At 47.0% G+C, this 20,231-nt stretch overlaps 6 protein-coding genes across 14 annotated transcripts; 4 read left to right on the top strand and 2 right to left on the bottom strand.

Moving 5' to 3' along the window:
- The first annotated feature begins 1,279 nt into the window (after window positions 1–1,279).
- On the top strand, window positions 1,280–3,502 carry LOC111069170 (protein disulfide-isomerase A6 homolog). Its single transcript, XM_022359086.2, has 2 exons — window positions 1,280–1,497; window positions 1,567–3,502. The coding sequence occupies exons 1-2, from the start codon at window positions 1,485–1,487 to the stop codon at window positions 2,865–2,867; spliced, it is 1,314 nt and encodes a 437-aa protein (XP_022214778.1). The 5' UTR covers window positions 1,280–1,484; the 3' UTR covers window positions 2,868–3,502.
- A 210-nt stretch (window positions 3,503–3,712) lies between these two features.
- LOC111069173 lies at window positions 3,713–5,402 on the bottom strand. The gene is made up of 2 exons (XM_022359094.2): window positions 5,264–5,402; window positions 3,713–5,170 (listed from the first exon to the last, which is right to left on the bottom strand). The coding sequence occupies exons 1-2, from the start codon at window positions 5,301–5,303 to the stop codon at window positions 4,827–4,829; spliced, it is 384 nt and encodes a 127-aa protein (XP_022214786.1). The 5' UTR covers window positions 5,304–5,402; the 3' UTR covers window positions 3,713–4,826.
- Window positions 5,403–5,492: 90 nt separating this feature from the next.
- Window positions 5,493–7,189, bottom strand: LOC111069172. 5 transcript variants are annotated; one of them, XM_022359087.2, is made up of 7 exons: window positions 6,899–7,189; window positions 6,598–6,829; window positions 6,342–6,509; window positions 6,117–6,263; window positions 5,934–6,056; window positions 5,699–5,853; window positions 5,493–5,641 (listed from the first exon to the last, which is right to left on the bottom strand). In XM_022359087.2, the coding sequence occupies exons 2-7, from the start codon at window positions 6,632–6,634 to the stop codon at window positions 5,576–5,578; spliced, it is 696 nt and encodes a 231-aa protein (XP_022214779.2). In that variant the 5' UTR covers window positions 6,635–6,829; window positions 6,899–7,189; the 3' UTR covers window positions 5,493–5,575. The 5 variants fall into 5 exon arrangements, with proteins under 5 accessions (XP_022214779.2, XP_022214785.2, XP_041449856.1 ...); XM_041593922.1 differs by having other exon boundaries at window positions 5,507–5,645; window positions 6,899–7,181; XM_041593924.1 differs by having other exon boundaries at window positions 5,547–5,645; window positions 5,725–5,853; window positions 6,899–7,186.
- Window positions 7,190–7,384: 195 nt separating this feature from the next.
- Window positions 7,385–17,058, top strand: LOC111069169 (protein chiffon). Of its 5 annotated transcripts, none has more exons than XM_022359081.2 (3): window positions 7,385–7,471; window positions 9,923–15,374; window positions 16,860–17,058. In XM_022359081.2, the coding sequence occupies exons 2-3, from the start codon at window positions 9,942–9,944 to the stop codon at window positions 16,965–16,967; spliced, it is 5,541 nt and encodes a 1,846-aa protein (XP_022214773.2). In that variant the 5' UTR covers window positions 7,385–7,471; window positions 9,923–9,941; the 3' UTR covers window positions 16,968–17,058. The 5 variants fall into 5 exon arrangements, with proteins under 5 accessions (XP_022214773.2, XP_022214777.2, XP_022214776.2 ...); XM_022359085.2 differs by lacking the exon at window positions 7,385–7,471 and adding an exon at window positions 8,484–8,501; XM_022359084.2 differs by lacking the exon at window positions 7,385–7,471 and adding an exon at window positions 8,846–9,275.
- A 73-nt stretch (window positions 17,059–17,131) lies between these two features.
- LOC111069092 lies at window positions 17,132–17,617 on the top strand. Its single transcript, XM_022358982.2, has 2 exons — window positions 17,132–17,399; window positions 17,466–17,617. The coding sequence occupies exons 1-2, from the start codon at window positions 17,132–17,134 to the stop codon at window positions 17,615–17,617; spliced, it is 420 nt and encodes a 139-aa protein (XP_022214674.2).
- A 401-nt stretch (window positions 17,618–18,018) lies between these two features.
- On the top strand, window positions 18,019–20,212 carry LOC111069179. The gene is made up of 2 exons (XM_022359103.2): window positions 18,019–19,064; window positions 19,124–20,212. The coding sequence occupies exons 1-2, from the start codon at window positions 18,092–18,094 to the stop codon at window positions 20,155–20,157; spliced, it is 2,007 nt and encodes a 668-aa protein (XP_022214795.2). The 5' UTR covers window positions 18,019–18,091; the 3' UTR covers window positions 20,158–20,212.
- The last annotated feature ends 19 nt before the right edge of the window (window positions 20,213–20,231 follow it).

Here is a 20,231-nt window from a genome sequence, read left to right as displayed (position 1 = left end):
TAAGACTTTGTTTTAGAATATTACAGAGTAGAGAATAGAGTAAAAGTCTCGTGCAAACCAGATTCATCAATCGGATAAAATTATATTTCCACCGCTGAGATTCCTATCCAGCTAGTAATATTAAATCGAACATCAAAATTAATGAATATGATTTTCCCCGGTATATTTACGGCATATTTTGAAAATGACGCTTCTGAGGTTTCAGTCACACTCGACAAAACAAATCAAGTGAAATATTTATTTTTCTATATATTAATAAACTTTTGAAAATGACCGCCAAACTCATTTAGCAACGTGTTTTGCTTATGGAATGAAGATTCATTGCTGCGACGTTCCCGTAAGATACATTTTATTTGTATGGGAACATTTTCAGCAACATGGGGAATTGAACTGGCAGCATTGTTCTGCAACTTTGGCACAATCTGCATACCTTGGGAAAATGGATATTTTGGACTTGAGATATTGTTTGTCATTTCTGGCTCCAATTAATGCAGAAACTATTCAGTCTCTGTTTTAAAGATATAAACGAAATTTTGCAGCTCACGGGTTCCAATAATAGGTATCAGAACCGAGATAAATGTATATATAAAACACAAACATGTGCATAAATAGGTAAAAAACATATCAATCTATGATAAAATCATAAATAATATTTTAATGGAGCTTGGATCAAAAAATTTAACACCAATTAAAAGAAATAAGGTATACAAAAGTACATACGCATAGAATAACTTGGTTGACCTGCAACACTGACGTCACATTTAATCAACACTTACGTTTTATGCTTTGGCCGTTTTTGCTTGAACCCTATTATCTAAACAATCCCATTAAAACTAGTTCTGAAAACTAGCCAATCCTAAACCAAATTTATTGAGGAATCGGATAAAATAATTTTTTTAGCGCTGAGAGGGCCAACTAGCAGTAATATTAAACTGAATATCAAAATTGACGAATTTCATATCACAAAATATCATGGTATGGCAGCCCACTGCAACTACGAATTGCACGAGTCTGGCAACGCCACAAAAACGACGTCCCATTCGTTTTATGTTGTTTTTGCTTTAACCTTAATATGTAAATAATCCAATAAAAAGGACTTCTGAAAACTTGCCAATCTTATAGACAATTAATGTATCTATCGGATAAAATTATTTGTTTAGGGCGGAGAGGTCCAACTAGCTAGTAATATTAAATGGAATATCAAAATAGATGAATTTGATTTTCCTCGGTATATTTACGGTATATTTGGGTATATTTTTGAGGTTCCGGTATATTATTTCCGCGGTCACACTGAATATGACGTGTACATCTTTTTGCGCTAAATAAAACATAAAAGACACGTATTTGTAAAGTTAATTCACAAGAAGCATTGATTTCATAAGCATAGCCGGAAGGAACCCATCCGAACCCACACACAAGATATAAGTAGATACAACTTAGAGACACGTAGCCAAGACCGGCATATTCTATAGGCAGAAGAAGCAATGAGACAGCTGTGTAAGTACAACATATTGGATATCATTATCATTGCTGGATATCATTAACATACAATGTATACCCACACAGCGAGCCTTTTGTTGTTGGCATTCATTGCCGGTGGCAGTGTTAATGCCTTCTATTCGCCCTCCGATGGCGTCGTGGAGTTGACGCCCTCCAATTTCGATCGCGAGGTGCTACAAGATGATGCCATCTGGATTGTGGAGTTCTATGCCCCCTGGTGCGGCCACTGCCAGTCGCTGGTGCCGGAGTACAAGAAGCTGGCCAAGGCACTGAAGGGCGTCGTCAAGGTGGGCTCCGTCAATGCCGATGCCGACAACACCCTGAGCGGCCAGTTCGGAGTACGTGGCTTTCCCACCATCAAAATCTTTGGCAGCAACAAGCGTTCGCCCACGGACTTTAATGGCCAGCGCACAGCCAAGACAATTGCGGAGGCGGCTCTTGCCGAGGTGAAGAAGAAGGTGCAAGCTGCTCTGGGCGGTGGAAGCAGCGGCGGCGGTGGCGGCAGCAGTTCATCCAACGATGGTGATGTCATTGAACTAACCGAAGATAACTTCGATAAGCTAGTGCTCAACTCCGATGACATTTGGCTGGTGGAGTTCTTTGCCCCATGGTGCGGACACTGCAAGAATCTGGAACCCGAGTGGGCCAAGGCGGCCAAGGAGCTCAAGGGCAAGGTGAAGCTGGGCGCTTTGGATGCCACTGCCCACCAGAGCAAGGCGGCCGAATACAATGTTCGTGGTTACCCCACAATCAAGTTCTTTGCTGCCGGTGCGAAGAAAGCCAGCGATGCCCAGGAATATCAGGGCGGACGCACAGCCTCGGACATTGTCAGCTGGGCCGCTGACAAGCATACGGAGAATGTGCCCGCTCCCGAGCTGGTGCAAATCACTAGCGAAGACACACTAGATAGCGCCTGCGAGGGCAAGCCCTTGTGCATTATCTCTGTTCTGCCGCACATTCTGGACTGCGATGCCAAGTGCCGCAACAAGTTCCTCACCACACTGCGCACCTTGGGCGATAAGTACAAGCAGAAGCTGTGGGGCTGGGCCTGGGCCGAGGGTGGTCAGCAGCCCGATCTGGAGGAGTCCCTGGAAGTTGGAGGCTTTGGTTATCCCGCTCTGGCTGTGGTTAATTTCAAGAAAATGAAGTTCTCGGTGCTGAAGGGCTCCTTCTCCAAGGACGGCATCAACGAATTCCTGCGCGACATCTCCTACGGACGTGGCCACACGGCTCCCGTGCGTGGCGCCAAGAAGCCAACGATTGTCAGCGTCGATCCCTGGGATGGCAAGGATGGCCAGCTGCCCACCGAAGAGGACATCGATCTGAGCGACATTGATCTGGATGATGATGTCAAGGATGAGCTGTAGAGCGGTTTCCTCTCGCTCCCCACCCCATCAAGACTGCAGCTTCAGCTCAAATTTCCACACCTAATGAACACACATTTCTAAAGAAATACTGCATTTTGAAATGATATATTATGGAACTTCATAAGTCAGCCAGCGTATCTTAATATTAATAATTATTATCTATTAGCTTTTTCTACTACTTTCCTCACGTCATAGATCGAAATGAATTGAAACCAGCGAACATGTGAATTGTGTACCATGAAGTGAATAAAAACTGTGCAACAAAAAACACGACACACGCGTGAATTCTAGGCGGGTAATGATGATTGTACGCAGGTCCCTAAAGTAGCATCAAAATATTTATAGTTGATAGGATGTAGAAGAACAAATTGTATTCTAATGAAAACTAAGATTTTTAATCATTTGCTCTATAGAATCAAATATATACATGTTCTGTCATGTACAAACATGCACACGACATGTATTTTGTTTTAGCATTCTCTTTTGGACTACTATTTTAATTATTTCTAATAATATTTCTCTTCCCTCTTCAAATCTAAAGTTATTTAGTTATTATTTAATCCCCAAAAATTTAATTCAATTTTTTTTTATGCAATCTAAATATTGAATATTCTGCTGCGGCTTTATATTACTTCCATATCTTTCTTTATTATAATAGACAACTGTTGCCTGACCTCATTCTGTTCGATCTTATTCATAAACCAGTTTTTTATCAGAGTCAATTTCCTTTATACTTTTTGCTTGAAATTAAACTAGATTTAATAGTTGAGACCTTTAAAAACAATTCTACCAAATAGCAAACAATTCTGAACAATTCCCCAGAATTAAGAGAAATAACACACAAAAAAACATTTCCTTCTTTACACCATACAATCCGTGGTTGTTTATTTTTTGTAAAAATTCTCATAAAATGTCCAAAAAGATTTGTAAACTTTACTTTTAAAATTGTTTGCGCTTACACTCTACATGACGTCTAAAAACGTACATAATTTGACACAATTTATAGTTTAGATGCAGTGCTAAATGCAGTACAAATGGTAAATACTCGTATCTTGGTGGCATATTGATTGGCGCTTAAACTATGATTGGCATGACATATAATCTATTAAGTACTTGGTTTCGATTTAAGTACAACCTGTGGGCAAATGCTTTAATGAATGGGAAAAATTCAAGCATCACAAAGAGTTCAATTCGAGCAGGAGGTTTTCGTTTCGTTTCGTTTCTTAGCAGAGATATGTATGAGATGAGATATATGCGATTCGTTATGTAAATTAGGCCGAGAGAGAAGTTCGTTCACACAGAAACAGACAGAACAGAGACTGGCTTGCCAAAATTTAAAGATATTTCAGTGGAAACAACGCCGCGCAACGTGACTCAATTGCCACACTTTGGCTTTGTCTTGGGACAGGCAGACAGACGACTCTGCCAGCGCTGAGTGTAAACGTTTTGGACGGGACGGGGCTGAGAGACTACCTGCATAAAAAGAAATAAAAACTGTTGGCCTCAGCATGAAAACGGCCAAAGAACGGGGCCCAGACGAGCCCGAGAAAGGGAAAATGAGAAGGAGGTGGGGGTGGCGGTGGCTAAAAGGGTCTCTCAGGGCAGGCAAACTTGTTGCGCTGTCGAGAGCCTGCAGTAAATGCACACGCATGAACGAAACAACAGATAAACAGAGAGACAAAGACGGAGAGAAACAGACACCTTGAAGAGGGATGGGGGATGGGGATGTGCATGTGGGATCCGTTGGAAACCCAATTTACAATTATGAATGATTAATTCCCATTCGTTCTTCGGGCTCAACTGGTTATTGCTATGTTAATACTAAATATTTGTAAGCATAATTATTGTTGAATTTTGTTTCTTGCTGGCGTGGAAAAGTCTTTTGCATCCGAATCGATTCGGAAAACTATTCTACGATACTCTGCTAGGGCGGCTAATCAATCAATCAAATTCGGGGAATCAGGCAAGTTGATGGTGATGCTTCTGCTCGGGATAGTTCTCTATCGACTGTATCGAGCGCGATGTGGCCGCGGTGATTGTCGAGGATACATCCATAAAGCGATACTTTTTCTCATCTCGACACAGCAGCGGATAGCAGATGATGCCGTAGTAGAAGATCAGGCCGAGCACGATGACCGTGAATATGATAAGGATGATGCCGAAGGTGCTGATGCCCGCCCTGCTGTCCAGATACTCCTTGGGCGTCTGCGGTGGCGGCGTAGTGGGGGGCGCTTCTTCTACCTTGTAGCCTCTGTAATAGCTGTTGCGCGATGCATTTACGGTGGCAATCAGGCAAGTGGAGGCTGTGTACGTGCCCCAGAAAGGGGGTGAAAATGAGAACGAGAACATGCATTTCAATAACTCTCACACACAGCTTTAGCGCCTCCACAACTCACCCAACACAAGCAGACACGCGATATAGGCACTGCGCGACATTTTACTAACTCAATTTGAGGCTTAAACCACGCACAGCGAGCAGATAACGTTAGTTTTTATTTACGCGTTCGACGCAGACGCAGCAGCGACACAAAGCAACCTTTCGCTAGTGGTGACACCAGCGTATCGCACTCTAAATGCGATACATTATCGGTATTCCGTGAATCGAAATATTTTTACCTTTCCGTTAATAAAAATTACTTAAATCTAGTTGCATTTGTACCAAATTCTTTGGATTTAAGCTTACAAATGTAGTAATAGTTCATCTAGGGCTAGGGTTTTCTAGGACCGTGGGTAAAAGTAGCCATCGAAATATTCGTAAAAGTTGTCGTCAAAGCCTAGCTGTGGAGGAATTTGTTAATATATTTTTGATATGTCCAATCTACTTTCTATACCCAATCTTCGCTTTGCATAATCTTACCCGGCTGAGCGTCGCCTGGGTGAAGAAATGTGTGGCCAGTGGAGTGTCTGACAACTGCCAGCGCAAATTGTTCATAGCTTTGGACCTCTAAATCCTTGTCATTGCTGTTCTTATGGTCGTTTGATTTATCTGTAGAACACATTTCGTATTGGGTTAACAACGAACCAAGCAGGCAATAATTAAGCTCGATTCCCTATTCTTGTGATTACCTCCTTTAAAATCCATCTCGCAGGGAGCTAATCCGGTGGAGTGTCCGGCATTTATATTCAGCTTAAATTGGTTATAGCCTTGGACCTCAAAATCACTGATGCCCAAAGTCTTCACATCGTTGCCTATAGGAGATACATGCATGCATATTCTGGTCTGCAATAGCTACATAGTCTGGTGATTACCTCTTGCAAAGTTGTGCAGCCCGGGTGAATACGATGCGATGGAGATTCTATCGTTTATATCCAGCTCGACTTTTTCACACTTTTGGGAGACATTCAATTCAAATTTAACATCGCAATATTCAACAGCTAAGTCCATTTCGTCGTTGCCTGTGGGGAACGTACAAAGTCTTGCAGGTGGGCTTTATCGAACGAAGCGCGTCCTAATATTTCAAATCGTGTGCTTACCGCCATTCTTATGGCCATGCCGCTGTGACATCTGACCGAACCTGCTCTGCAAATATTGCATGTAGTCTTTCTGTTGCTTGAGCGAGACCTCTGGGTAAATCATTGTATCCATCCTGGGAAATTTGCTACAGAATTGTTTCTCATTTTCTTCCTCCGAATCGTCCAAAACTAAAACAACAGTAAGCGTTTCATTATATGGAATGCGCCGGCGTGCCACCGGCGACAGCCATAATTTCAGTTTTCATTTTAAGCTTACTCATTTTCCTCTTCAGTCCGCGAAATATAGAACCCATTTTCGTACAGAAAAATTTCACGCCGAACGCACCAAAAAGTAATAACAAAAAGTGCAAAGAAAAATATTCCAGTGTTGCCGCTGCTATTATTTATTCTTATGGTGTCACAGTTTTGTGTGGTCGCGATAGTGTGACATCTCTAGCCCTATCGATAGCATATTCCACGAAAAATTCGACGAGCGTGTGTGCGCTGTGCTGTTCGTGTACATTTTGGTGAAAATTGTTACAAAATACGCAAGAAAATATGTGAAAATTAATAATTACTGGCATTTTTACACTCCAACTGGGCGTGCGAACTGTTTTTGCATAGCCAGATACACAGAAAATAGCTGAAAACAACTAAAATAACAAAGGCGTATACGACGAAACGAAGGCAATAGACGCTCGCTCTCTCGCCTCTGTTCGTCTCCCGATAGTTGTGTATATATTTAAAATTGTAACTAGTTAGTTGTACGCAGGTGAATTCAGTTAAGTAATTGAAGGCGCTGACGAAGAAATAAAGCCAACGCGAAGCGAGCTGACAGCGAAAACAGCGAACAGAAGTACAGTGAAAAAATTTCGATTGTCGGCAGCGAACGGTGGAGAAGAAGAAGCAGCACAAAGTGGAAACGGTGATACTGCATCTGCATGTGTGTGCGTGTGTGTATGTGAGAGAGTGGTGGAATATAAACAAAATATACGAAAAAACAATACAGCAGTAAAGAACAATTGATTAGCTGACTGAACAAAAAGAAAATATGTCACATTTGCCTTTGGATGCACGGGCTATACTGCAGCATTTAAATGAATTGGGCTATAGAAATATATCCGCCGAGCAACTACGTGAATTTCTAAAAGGTAAGCAACCCACAAAGTACCCAACCCACCCCCCCTCCCCACCCCACAAGACTGACCGCAGTTCCCGCCATTGCAGTGGATTTGACATTTCAGTTGTGTCGTTTTATTTTATGCAAAAGTTTTAGTTTCGGCTTTTCGTTCAGTTTCAAACGATTCGTCACCATTTTTATTTGATTTCTTATTTCTTTCCTCCCGTTCGTACGACCGTGTGTGTTTGTGTTTTACAAAAAAAAAAAAAAGAGAGCAAAAGAAATACGGTGCAATGAAATGAAGAAAACAAAAACGAGTATTACTCGGAAATTGTGAATAACACACACACCACACGACAGAAAGTCCACACACAGCAAAAGGCAAAAGCGGTGGCGGCGGAGGTAGAGACAACAGAATGGCACAGTGGTTGAAATAACTAAATTGTTGGATATGAAACAAATAAACATGATTGGATGAGCTAGAAACGCCGGTCCCGTCACAGTGGGACAAAAGCCATTGTTTGTGGAACCAACAACATCTGGTCAAAGCATATTAATTTTCATGTGGCACAGAAGAGCTGCAACAACATGTAAATGTTATAAATATATTAACACATGGCTGGAAGCGAGCAGTTGACGTGGGAGACCACTGTGCACACCGTTGTACAGGCCGATTACAAACGCCAAACAGCAACGATTGTTTTTGTTGCTGCCCTGGGCCTGCTTTTCTGCCTGAGTGGTGGCTTGTATATCTCTTGAACGGTGTGTGCTCTCTCTGTGTGTGTGTGTGTGTATTTCGGCCTCCACCGCATTGTCAGCTTCATCCGCGACTTCACATGAATTTTTATATACGCACGTACATGCATACAAATGTATATATATGTTTTGTATGCTCATGTGTTTCTCTCTCTCTGTCTCTCTCTCCGTGTTGCAGAGTTCAAATTGTGCGTTTTTCTGTTTGCTCTTATTTGGTGTAGTAGTAGTGTTTTTGTGTTATTTTTTTCGCTCTACTCTTTGTCTCCCCTGTCCTCTTTTTCATTTGTGTTGCTGCTGCCGCTGTGGTGAGTATTTTTTCGTTGTTGTTATTCCCCACCTTCACCGCACTTGGTTCGTCATGTATTTTTCTTTACGTTTGGTTTCGTATCGTTTCGTTTATTGTAATGGCGCACAAAAAATGCCAGCGCAGCGTGCTGCGTGCTTGTTTTTCAGGTTATATAAAGGCTTTTCTTGATAGCCAAATACTTAGCCCGGCCCAAGAGAAGTGTCGTCGCAGTTTGTATGTGGGGGGGGAGGATTAGCTTAGCAATGTTGCCATACTGTTTTGCCAGACCGTGTTGAATATCGGTCGTTGATTATGCCTGTGCCCGCTCATTCGCATTCTTTTTGCTTGGCTAAATCTGCAAATTGCATGGCAACTGCAATAAAGACAAGTTAGCAAAAATTCTCTGTCTGCTCTGTCGTGGCTGCCTCTCCACCCTGCTACACACACGCACCAAAATATATTTGTGCGCTGCTGCTGACGAATAGATACATAAACATGTTACTCAGGGCAGAGGCAGCCAGAAAGCAGACTCACTCGCAGCCGCACGACAACGGCAGACGACGACGACGACGAACGAGAAAGCAAATAAGACTTTAGTTTTGTGCTGTGCTGTGCTCTGTGCTCCGTTCCGTGTGCTGTGTTTGCTAAAAGCATTGCCCTACACACTCCAAAGGGGTCCGCCGCCGACGAAGACGACAACGACGGGGGAAAAAGCTAGTTTTTTTGTTGTACAAAAGGGGACGAACGTGGCGCGACTTGTTTAAAATCGATAGCGATACATGTGACCGAAAAGGTATCGTATTGGATATGAGGATCAGGTAATGGTGTGGAAAGTTACCTCGAGTCGATTGAATCATCAGACGATTTTATACCATATATTGCGCATAAAATAAATAAATTGAAATGAAAATGATAAAACGGGTTTTTAAACTGCAGCTGCAGCAAAACAGCTGTGGCGGCCAAACAGTTTTCAGCTGGGTGGCAACGCCACACTCGTAGCGTCGCAGCAGCAGCTGGCCGCGGTCGGCCTCTCGTCGGCCCCATTTTTAGTTTTGAATTAAAATAAATTAACTCACACTTAATTGTGTGGTGCACTAACTTATACATACCCGAAAGTGCTGCAAATGCAAATTATTGATTCAAAATGTGTACATCAAAATGCAGAATTGCATAACGCGCGCATAGCACATCTGCACACGCACACGCACCCCCCTTCCCATCAAACACACACACATGTGGTGCAGAAGCAGAGCAGGGAAAAAGGAGTCAAATTTAAGCAAATAGAATCGAGGAAATGCGGTTGGTGGCCGGGCATATAGACTAAGTTGGACTAAGGATAAGGACGATTTGTACTTGATATTGTGTATGCATTTTCTCAACTCTCCCTCTCTTCTCTCTCTCTCGTTCTTTTTCTCTAATTCTTGGTCCTTGTGCGGACAGCTAATCTGCGCCTGAAGGTATGCAACCGCAGTCGGATAAGCAAACCGCTAGCAGACTCGCACCAACAACACCAACCACAGCAGCAGCAGCAGCAACAGCAACAGGCACTACTGAGCGGCCCAAAGTAAAGGTCATCAAGAGCAAGCGTCCACTCTGCCATTTCAAGTTTTACTTGGACATTTGCGACCATCAGCTAGCGAAGCGCATCGAGGCGGACATCAAGGCACTCGGCGGCAATCTTGAGTTTTTTCTCAGTGACAGCATCACACATTTTGTCACCGATAAGCCAGAGGCGAGTCTTCCGGGCACCCCCCAACCACCAAAAACACCTGCCACACCAGCCACACCCGGGACACCGGGCACAGGAGGGAACAGCCATCTCTGCCAGGATGATGGCCAGCATCAAAGGAAAAGCAATAGGCAATCCCGTGCCGATGCCATTTTGAGTCGTGTGCGGCGACAACCCAGCACCACCGGTAGCACAGCGGTTGGGGTGGGTACTGCCAACACACCAACATCCACATCCACTGCCTGCGGCACAAGCAGATCCTACACCATCTGGCAGACGGATCACGCCCAACGTTTCTTCAGGCGCATCCAAACCGAGCTGCGCCAGTACCTGGAGGGCAACGGAAACAGCAACAGCAGCAACAAGAAGGAGGGATCAGCAGGAGCAGGAGGAGGCGGAGGAGCATCCAATGTTAATACCCATCAGATACAGCTCAAGAAGCAGTATGTAAAGATCGAATCGGTGAAGCGTAACTATAGGCCCTACTACCATTTGATAAAGCAGCCCGACGATTGGCCAAAAATTGATTTAAGCAGCGACGACGGTGCCTTCCGTTTGCTAACAAAAGTCAAATCGAAAGAGCAACAACAACAGAGTATGACGCGCAAGTCGCTCGGCTCGCGTACATCCCAGAGAGATAAGCCAAAGGAGGAGCAACAACAACAACAGACAGTCCAGCATCCGGCGCTGAAGCAGCTCAAAAAGCAGGCAGCGGCCATACCCAACAGTCCGCGTTCCCATTGCCGTGGCGAGCCCAAGGAGTCCAGCGAAAAGCAGGGTGGCGTTTGTGAGATCTGCAAGCTAGAGTACGACATTCTGGACATTCATCTGAAGAGCAAGGATCACGAGTTGTTTGCCAAAAACTCGGACAACTTTCTGGCCCTGGACACGCTCATACAGTCGTCGGCGAATGTGAATCGGTTTCTGGAGCAGGAGCCAGACGAAGAGAGCGAAATCGATATGGATGTGGATGAGCAGCAACAGCTATTGAGTGCTTCCACGGCGAACGAAGATGCTGAACCGCAACGCCAGCCAAAGCAGCCCCAGCCCAGTCCCAACAGCAGCAGGCAACGTCCCTCGCCGGCGCTAAGAGAGAAGTCCAAGCGCATAACCAAGGGCAAGCATTCATCGGAAAAGTTCCAGGCGACACCTCCAGGCGGCGGCTCCCCGATGACACCATCTCCGTCGGCCAAGAAAAGCGGCGGCGGCAACACCTCGCAGGGCAGTCTCACAGAGCTGCAGCGTCAGGAGCAGCCCAACATGGCAGCGGCCACGCCGACAACGCACAACACAACGCGACGGAAAACGCAACAGAATTCTGGTCTATCGCCACCCATCAGAGCCATGCTGCCACCCTCCTCGCTCTACAAGGTCGTAGAGACGCGAGATGAGTGCGGCGCCACACCACCAAGACGCAGCGGCATCGCCGGACGACAAGCGAGCAATGTGGACTCGCCCTCGCTGATTGTCAAGTTCCAGAAGGTGCGACAGTCGGAGCTGCAACGCCTCAATGGAGAGGCCGAGAATTTTATGTTCCCCCGCACAGCATCAACGACAACGACGACAAGGAGCAGCAGCGAACTGCTGACGGATGTGGATCGCCAGACCACATCAGATGTGAGGGGCAGGCACAGTATATCCTCGGCCAGCCTAGACACAAGCACCAGCGAGGCTGAGACCCAGCAGCAGCAGCCACAGTCACAGCCACAGCCAGCAGAAAGCAATGTGCTGCGGAAACGTGCCCAGGCCGTGGGCAGGCGAAGGAGACCAGCCGCGGCAGCCGAGCAGCAGCAGCTACTGCTGCAACGTCAGCTATCCACGGGGAGCAGCAGTAGCAACAGTCAGCAGCGCTTTCCGAGCGCCCCCATCCAGCCAGACGACGACGAACCAACGCCGGCGACGGAGCCAGAGCTAAAGGTAAAACTGAAGCAACCGCCGGCCACCAGGAAGAGCAGTCGCACTGCCACCGCCATTGTAACGGCGGCAACGACCAGCAGCCAGCAACAGCAGCTGCAGTTGCGCCAGACGAGAGGCGCAGGCGGAGTCAAACTGGAGGATAGGATGGGGGAAGCAACAAAAGCAAAGATCAAAATCAAACTAGAACCAATCGAACCCGAACAAGACGTCGAGGAAGAGGACCTTGATCTCGATGATGAGGAGGAGGAGGAGGAAGAATTCTCTTGCTCTTCGGGCAGTGATGAAGACTATGTGGCAGACCGAAGACGACGCCGTCAGCTGGAGCCCCAAACAGCAGCAGCAGCAGCTGTGGCGGTGGCAGCTACAGCGACGCCACCCACCCGTTCCGATACCCGAGAGCAGCGTGCGGAACGACGACGCTCGCGATTGACCATTAATCGCAGTGCCGGAGAGATGGAGCTGCTCCAGACGGAGATCAAAGAGAAGAAGCCACGCGGAAAGAGCCAGAAGCCACCGACAACACCAAAGTCCAAAGGGAAGCAGAAGAAGGGTCCGAAGGGTGGGCAGCAGCCGTCGGCCATGGATATGTTTTTCGATTGCAGCAAGAGCGAGCTGCTGCGAAAGATGCAATACACATTCGAGTCCCTGCCGAATGGCGAGCTGTGGAATCGTGTGTTCATGCGGCAGGACGCGGGCGAGGAGAATTACTACACGTACTACGGTTCCACGCGGTATCGCAAGCTGCCCTACGAGATGGGACCTATACCCATGGCTAGGACGCTGCCGGCACACAGTTGCGCCCTGTGTCGGGCGGAGCAGGCACAGAAGCAGGGGCAGGAGCCACATCCCCAGAAGATTGAGAGTTCAGTCAAAAAGGAAGAGGAGATGGAGGCGCAACCGGGAACGGCCTCATCCTCGTCATCATCATCCATGTACAAGCACAAGAAGATGCATCTGCTGCAGCGATACCAGCAGGAGCAGCAGCAGCAGCAGCAGCTGCAGCAACAGCAGCATGAGACACAACTAAGCACTGCCATAGCCATAGCCAAATGTGATAGCAAGGCCAGCACTCCGGAGCTTCTCGAGCGTGAATTTGCCACCGATCGTGTCCAGCTGATTGAGCGCGTGAGGAGCACGTCCAGCTCCAGCTCGGGCATGACGTGTCGTAACAAGCAGCTGGCACGATTGGCCGAACTGCCGCCAAGAAAGTCGCCCCGTGAGCATGCCTCCACCCTGGCTCTGGTCAGCTGCATCATACGTCAGCGTCAGGATTCGCAGAGTAAAACCAATTCGGAGGCAGAGCCGGAACCACCACCCCCCGTTATAGTTGCTCCCAAACTGAAGACGCCCCTGAAGCAGGAGCCCGCACCACCCGCCTCGCCGAGAAACACACGCTCCCAGGCAGCCACCCCTGTGGAGGAGCTGCGTTTCGCCACCGAAATCAGTGAGACTGTCAAACGGATGCGTCGTGGACAAAACAAATACGATCATTCCCCACCTGCTCCGGCACCAGTTGCTGCTCCAGTTCCAGTTCCGCCCGAACCGCCCGCAGCCGCAGCAACTGAATCGCCTGGCAGAAGTCGTCGCCTGCCGCCAGTGGCCAATGCCAGTCTCAGCCACAGCTATGCCCGCCGCTTGCAGTTCTCCGCGCGACGTGAAGCGTGCTCCGCCAGCGTGCTGCTGGGCAAGCGCAAAAGGAAAAACCATCCAGCCGTGCGTCCAGCACCGCAGCAGCCGCCTGGAATGATGCGCGGTGTGCGCAAGCTGCCCAGCAAGAAGGGTCTGCTCGAGTACGAGATGGAGCCGTGTGCCTTCAAGGCTCTGGACAAGGCCATTCAGCATGAAAATGCTGGTCTGGCTGCCTGGCAGCTGGACAGGTATCTGGAGTTGGCTGGAAAAGAGTTCGACCTGGAAATAGAGGACACGCAGGAGGACTCGCAGGAAGAATTACCGCCGCCAGCAGCAGAGCGCATGCAGCAGCAGACGCCACCACCAACAGATTTCTACTTCACGAGCGAATTCGATCTTTGCGACCTGCTGACGGGTAGCGCTGCCAGCGGCGATGATGAGGAGGATGCGGGCCGAGGATCAGCAGCAGGCAACCAGCTGTCGGGCACCAGTCGACGCTTGGGAAGCACGGCCAACCTATATACCACTTACTATCGCAAGCGGAAGAGCCTCAAGTCGAAGACGAATCGAACGGGTTGGCCCAAGACGCAGCACAGGAGGCGCGGGGGCGGTGCTAATGGCGGTGGTGGTTGGGGTGCTCGATCCATGCCCGATGAGAGGATTAACTTCAAGAAGATGGGCCTGGGGGAGATGTCACCCATCAAGCAGGAGCCCATGGAAACGGAGGAGGAGCAGACTACAACCACCACCACCACAACAACAGCCACCATGGCGGAGAAGCTGCTAAGCAAAGAGGATGAAGATGATGACGAGGATGGGGAAGGGAATGGGGGTGCTGCTGCCCGTGAAGAGGCTGTCATGACACCACCAGCCACAGATGTCGACGAGCAGGGAGGAGAACGCCAGGCCGAAGCGGATGCCGATGAGAATGAGAGTCTGCCCGATGACGATGAGACAATGGCGGATTCGGTGGATGAACAGCAGGACGATGAGGCGGAAATAGAGGCCACCGATGCGGACATTGAAGAGGAGGAAGATGAGGAGGAAGAGGAGGATGTCTTTGAGGATGCCTTCGAAGAGCAGCAAGTCCCTCAGCAGGTGGAGTCAAAGCTCACACTCGATGATGATGATGAGCCCCCGGAAAAGCGTGCCCGCCTGCCCTCCATCTCTGTATCAACTCCAACCGATGATCCACAGCTGCTGAGTCCCGGCAAGAAGCTGCTGCTCACGCTCCACAATGGCCATCGACTGCATCCGACCACATCCACCCCGAGCACCACCGGCCAGCATCAGCAGCGACGCGGCACTCCACAGCTAAATGGCAGCCTGGGCAGCTGCATCTCGCCCAGCGAAAAGCTGGGCGGCGACAATTCGGACATCTTTACCGTCTCCTCGGATGGCCTGGACACGGATCTCGATTTGAGCAACACCCAAGCGGGGGACTCGCACGAGCACTGTCCCCACCAGCAGCAGCAGCAGCAGACGACGCCCAAGCGGAAGTTTGACATTTCCAAGTACGCGCCACCGAACAGTGGCAAGGCGGCCAGCAGTTGTGCCGCCGAAGCGGCAACAGCGGCTGTAAAATCGCTGGCCATCTCGCAGTTTCTCAAGAAGGAGGTTCGTGTCACCTGTCGTCGACTAAGGGCGCCCTTTAGACGCTTTCGATATCGTCGCTGAGCAAGCACCAATCCACATCAATCATCCATAAACATCCAATCACTTTTAGCTTTTAGTGTGTACAGAAAGAAACAGAGGAGGAGCCAACGAAGATGAGAAAATAAGTTTCATTTGTAGGATATATATTTTATAGGGCCATTCACCATCCACCAACCACCAATCATCTGTTTAACCTGACCTCAAACCACCCATTTTTTCGCTAGCATAATTCCAACTGAAACAAACACAAACACACACACACACACACACAGAGAGACGCATACGTACCATCATAAGCCTTAGTTTAATCTTAGTTTAGCTCAAATTCCCCCCAAGCAGACCCCTCGAAAAAATCAACAACAATTTCGGACTATTCCAAACAACCAAACAACAACAAACCAACTCTCATTTCAAACTCTAGCTCTTAAGTAGTGAACTTTCCATTTATCGTTTTGAAGAATAGTTTGTTCGTTATATTAAACGTCGGCTGTCGCTAACGCTCAAAAGAAAAGAGAATTTGATAAAGGGAAAATCACAAAACAAACCAATCAACTATTATGTAAAAGTGAAAGAACTAAACTAAAACTAAAACCAAAAGCAATTGTAAAAAAAAAAATTAAAACAAAGAGTAAAATTAAATATAAATATTCAATTTAAACAAACAAACAAACAAAATACGTACAATTTTTGTGCTGCATTTATTGTAGAATTTCTAAAGGTATTCTTGATGAAGCATCAATAGAACAGTTCTTTATTTAGTTTTATTGTATTATATTCAATTTTTTATTTCTCTGTAGAAATATATGGCTCAGAATTACAGATATTTTTTTTAAAACTCTCAGAAAAATAATTAAATGCTTTAGGATATATTTATATATTTTGTTCACTGTATTCTTTAAATTAAAAACTCTGCACTAGAGGACAATCAATAAATTTTCGTAGGAAATATGTAATTAAATAATTTTTATAGATCGTTTTAAAATAATTCTGATCATTTTTTGCCATATGAGAATTTTTTCTTTTAGGAATCTCCTGTTAGTAAAGACGAACACGACTTTTACGTTATAACTGATATGAAGGATTAAACAAAATTTGCTTTTAAATTAATAATAATACATGTTGTTGAAAAAAATATTTTAATTAATTAAATAAGGGAGCGATAGCATCAGGACTATTATGATTTCAAAGAAATTATTAGTGTAGAAATCTACTTTCGGTTTACTTTCGGTATGGTTTAGTTGTCATATGATTTAAGAAACCATAGTTGATGCATTTTCAAGCATGCTCTGCTCCCTTTGCAGCTTCGGGGCTATCGAATCGTTTTAGATTGGGGGGTCACCAGAATACACCCGTTCCACCCGTTCATCATCCCGCACATGCAATAATCCCTAAGAATTCCCAAAATTTCTACGATCTGATCCGAAACCCATCCCTTCCCCAATTTAGACTTGCGCAAACTCATCAAGTATGAGGAGCGTATGGCGGAGGGCCCAAAGGACGACCATTTCAGCAGCCTGCATAAACGGGGCACCGTCAGCTCGCGTGCCAAATTAGGAGGAGAGAACGATAAAGACAAGGACAAGGAGAATGCCGCTCCATCACCGTCAGCATCAACAATAGAAGCAGCAGCAACAGCAGCAACAGCAGCAGCAGCAGCCGCCAAGGAGAAGGATACCAAGACTGATGAGATTGAGAAGCGTTTAAGTGGCGGTATTGGCATGGCGGAAATTGCTCGTCTGTTTCGCAATAATCTCTTGATAGGTGGCACTTCCAAACCCGGTCCTGATGCCAGCCCAGGCTCAACTCCGGTCCAGAGCTCAGCTCCGGCCAGCAAGCGTCGCAGTCGCAGCCGGATACGCAAGGCGGCACCAGACGCACCTTTCCTATCCAGCGGAGAGTCCGAAGCCAATCTGGATCATCCAATAACGCGTCCACGTCGTGCCACCAAATCGCGTCCGCGTAGTGCCAGCCTTGGCGCCTCTTTGGGTAACATTAAATTTGCCATTTCCCGCTCTCTATTATGTTAATAATACCTACTTTTACCTCCTTCAGGTCGCCGTCGTGGCAAATCGAAAAAGGAAGGACGCATGACTGATCCGGTGGCCCTGTATCAGTACTACCAGAACGAGTGGGATCACTTTCGCAAACAGATACCCGGCAGAGGTGCCCAAAAGAATTCCCGCTGCGGTGTACGCCACTACTAGCCACTAGCTACTGGTTCCCAAGTACGAGTAGAAGAGAAGATCATCAATCCACTATAGTTATTATTTACATTTTTTATACATACATACATTTCTTGCAAAAGTTTTACAAATTCTATGACATGACTCAATTGTTGTACTCGTAACTTTCTAAAAGATTCAGCAAACGAATAAACTACTTTTATGATTCAATTAAAAATGTTGCAACTTTTCGATTTCGGGGCTGCTGTGGAGAATGCCTCCGCACCTATTAATTTGACCAGTAGTGTATATGTACCAAGGATAAATATATCCCATGGCTATATTTTGTATAGGGCATATAGAATAGAATATAAATTTGTGATACTGTTTATGAACAATGAACAACGAAATTTCTATCAAAATTATATTAAAATTTCCAAACAAAATTCGAAAATTCCAAAGTTCAAAAATCTAAATTATTTGTTTGGCTACTAGAGCAACTGCTGCTGCTTGAGAATGATGAACAGATCATTGGCGATGCTAGAGGGACGCTTACGTTCGCAACGACTGGAGCCAGCAGTCTCAAGGCCAACCAGAACCACGACACTGCGACGTCAGGTCTGTGTTAATATTGAGGCTAATGGCTCTAGTCCGTGTATGAGACAGCGGCGGCGAAGGAAAAGGGAATTGCAGATGCCTTACCCATACCCATACCCACCGATTTTAATGCCCATGGACGACTTTGAGTCGCAGACAAAGCGGGACCTGCACTGTGGCTATCCAGTTACAGGCGGTTTCTTGTTTCAGCATCCTCATTGGGAACAGTATCCCATGGAGCGCACAAAATCCGGCCAGGAGTATGCCATGTATGCACCCACTCTAGAGCGAAATAATCTCGCGCGCAGCCTCTATACCAACGTCAATAGTACAGGTTCCATGGACGAGCTGAAGGGCATTGCGAGCACACTGGAGAACAGTCTGCACAATTTTCTAACAAATGCAGAAACAATAGAATCGGAGCCAGTCCACGATGGTTCCTCCGCCCCTGAGGAGTCTACGAGAAGCAGAAATTATGTGTCAATAGGTCCGCAAGAGAGCAAGACGCAGCAACTGACGGATCTGATGTGCGACACCATCCACAGGTTGAACAGTTTCATCTGCAGCCAGACACAGATTGGGGAGCCGCAGCCAACATATAACTTTGGCCTGGGCCCGGAAGGATTGAAGAGTCATAGCCATCTGCTGCATCCCAGCATAATGATGATGGTGCCAGCAAAAAGCAGTCATCCCATTCAGCCGCCAGTCGAGTCCACTGAAGCCAGCACTCAGACGAGATCTAGCGTTGTGCGGACGCCCTGGCTGCGTGAGCGAAGGCGAAAGCGTCTGGTGCGACCCACCTATATACAGCTGAAGAACCGAGGCTGCAGCACAGAAGATTTGGCTATGTGGCCAAGGATTTTAGATGCCATAAGCAATATCAATAGCAGAGGTAATGACTGTAAAATTGTTTCCAAACCCCATTTAATACTTACATTTAAAACTTTGCAGAGAATCATCTTCAGACGCAACCAAGCAGGAAGAGCATGCGAGACAGTGGCACCACCATGTGGTGTCCCATGGAGTGCTGTCGCGGCTACTGTGGGTGTGCGCAGCTGGGCCAAATCTGTCATAAGAGCAATGAGGAGAATGGTGCTAACCTGCCGCCACCTTTACCCACAACACCACCGCCAGCATTGCCAGCACAGGACGAGCACGACTACGAGGTGGCCAGTAAATGCCTTTACATTGCAAATGCCGACTCTCAGTCCACTATTGGCAGCAGCATCGTGTCATCCAGCTACACATCTGATAGCCGCAGCGAGGGTGGAATGCAGAAAACTCAGTTGTCTGTCTCCTACATCGAGGAGGAGGAGCAAAGGGAAGAGCATCCGAAGAGAGCAGACAAATTGGATGACTGGTACAAGAGTGCCAGCAAGAGTCTGGCCGAACTGGAGCAGGAACAGGAGTGCTACAAAGCCATCGAGGAGCAACGAAGCGCGCAAAGCACCCGGAACAAACGACTGCAAACCGAACCCGTTTCTAGCTCAGCCTCCAGTGAAGTTAACATCAGAGTCACCGCCGATATGGCCGTCAGCACCAGCGATCTGAATGCCTGCAGACTCCAGCAACCAATCAAGCCCGCCCTGAAGTCGGAGCGTGCAAAGAGCGGCCAAGAAATTATGAAGCCAGCCCCAGGAGCATTTGGGCAACTTTCAAAAGTAAAGTTCGAAGAGAAAGTTCCACATAATTGGGAGAATATAATGGCTAAGCCCAGCACGCGAGCAGTGCGTTCAACCGTGGTTCAACAGACACCGAAAGGTTTCGAAATCAAGACAAGATTCCTAAAAGAAACCCCAACCCCTAGGGTTCCATCCACACGGCCTCCGAGACCGTGTCCGCTGATCAAGAGAAAGTATCTGCAAGATGTCCCAACCAAGAAAAAGCGCATCACAAAAAAGTTTGACTGTTCTCCGCTGATTGGTCCACCGTCCAACATACGCAAATCTCCGCCTGCATATCCCTCGGAATGGTTGCTGGATTAGCTTCTCTCTCTCTCTCTCTCTCTCTCTCTCTCCTTTTGAGCAGTCTCTGCCAGAGGTGTCACAAGCACTTTGAC

The sequence above is a fragment of the Drosophila obscura genome, unplaced genomic scaffold (assembly GCF_018151105.1).
Source record: "Drosophila obscura isolate BZ-5 IFL unplaced genomic scaffold, ASM1815110v1 contig_200, whole genome shotgun sequence".
In the NCBI taxonomy this organism is placed as follows: Eukaryota; Metazoa; Arthropoda; class Insecta; order Diptera; family Drosophilidae; genus Drosophila; species Drosophila obscura.
Note: the sequence above shows the minus strand (reverse complement) of the source record. Positions and strands in the feature narration are given on the sequence as shown.

What these genes read in the sequence shown, in the direction of transcription:
- LOC111069173 (XM_022359094.2), bottom strand. Translation starts at nt 5,303, where the DNA reads ATGTCGCGCAGTGCCTATATCGCGTGTCTGCTTGTGTTGG. An exon ending in CGCGTGTCTGCTTGTGTTGG is followed by an intron (nt 5,171 to 5,263) that starts GTGAGTTGTGGA and finishes GCACGTACACAG; the next exon opens with CCTCCACTTGCCTGATTGCC.
- LOC111069172 (XM_022359087.2), bottom strand. Translation starts at nt 6,634, where the DNA reads ATGGGTTCTATATTTCGCGGACTGAAGAGGAAAATGA. An exon ending in GCTGCACAACTTTGCAAGAG is followed by an intron (nt 6,057 to 6,116) that starts GTAATCACCAGA and finishes TATCTCCTATAG; the next exon opens with GCAACGATGTGAAGACTTTG. An exon ending in CGAGATGGATTTTAAAGGAG is followed by an intron (nt 5,854 to 5,933) that starts GTAATCACAAGA and finishes TGTGTTCTACAG; the next exon opens with ATAAATCAAACGACCATAAG.
- LOC111069169 (XM_022359081.2), top strand. Translation starts at nt 9,942, where the DNA reads ATGCAACCGCAGTCGGATAAGCAAACCGCTAGCAGACTCGCACCAACA. An exon ending in CGCAGTTTCTCAAGAAGGAG is followed by an intron (nt 15,375 to 16,859) that starts GTTCGTGTCACC and finishes TCCCCAATTTAG; the next exon opens with ACTTGCGCAAACTCATCAAG.
- LOC111069092 (XM_022358982.2), top strand. Translation starts at nt 17,132, where the DNA reads ATGGCGGAAATTGCTCGTCTGTTTCGCAATAATCTCTTGATAGGTGGC. An exon ending in CAGCCTTGGCGCCTCTTTGG is followed by an intron (nt 17,400 to 17,465) that starts GTAACATTAAAT and finishes TACCTCCTTCAG; the next exon opens with GTCGCCGTCGTGGCAAATCG.
- LOC111069179 (XM_022359103.2), top strand. Translation starts at nt 18,092, where the DNA reads ATGATGAACAGATCATTGGCGATGCTAGAGGGACGCTTACGTTCGCAA. An exon ending in AAGCAATATCAATAGCAGAG is followed by an intron (nt 19,065 to 19,123) that starts GTAATGACTGTA and finishes AAAACTTTGCAG; the next exon opens with AGAATCATCTTCAGACGCAA.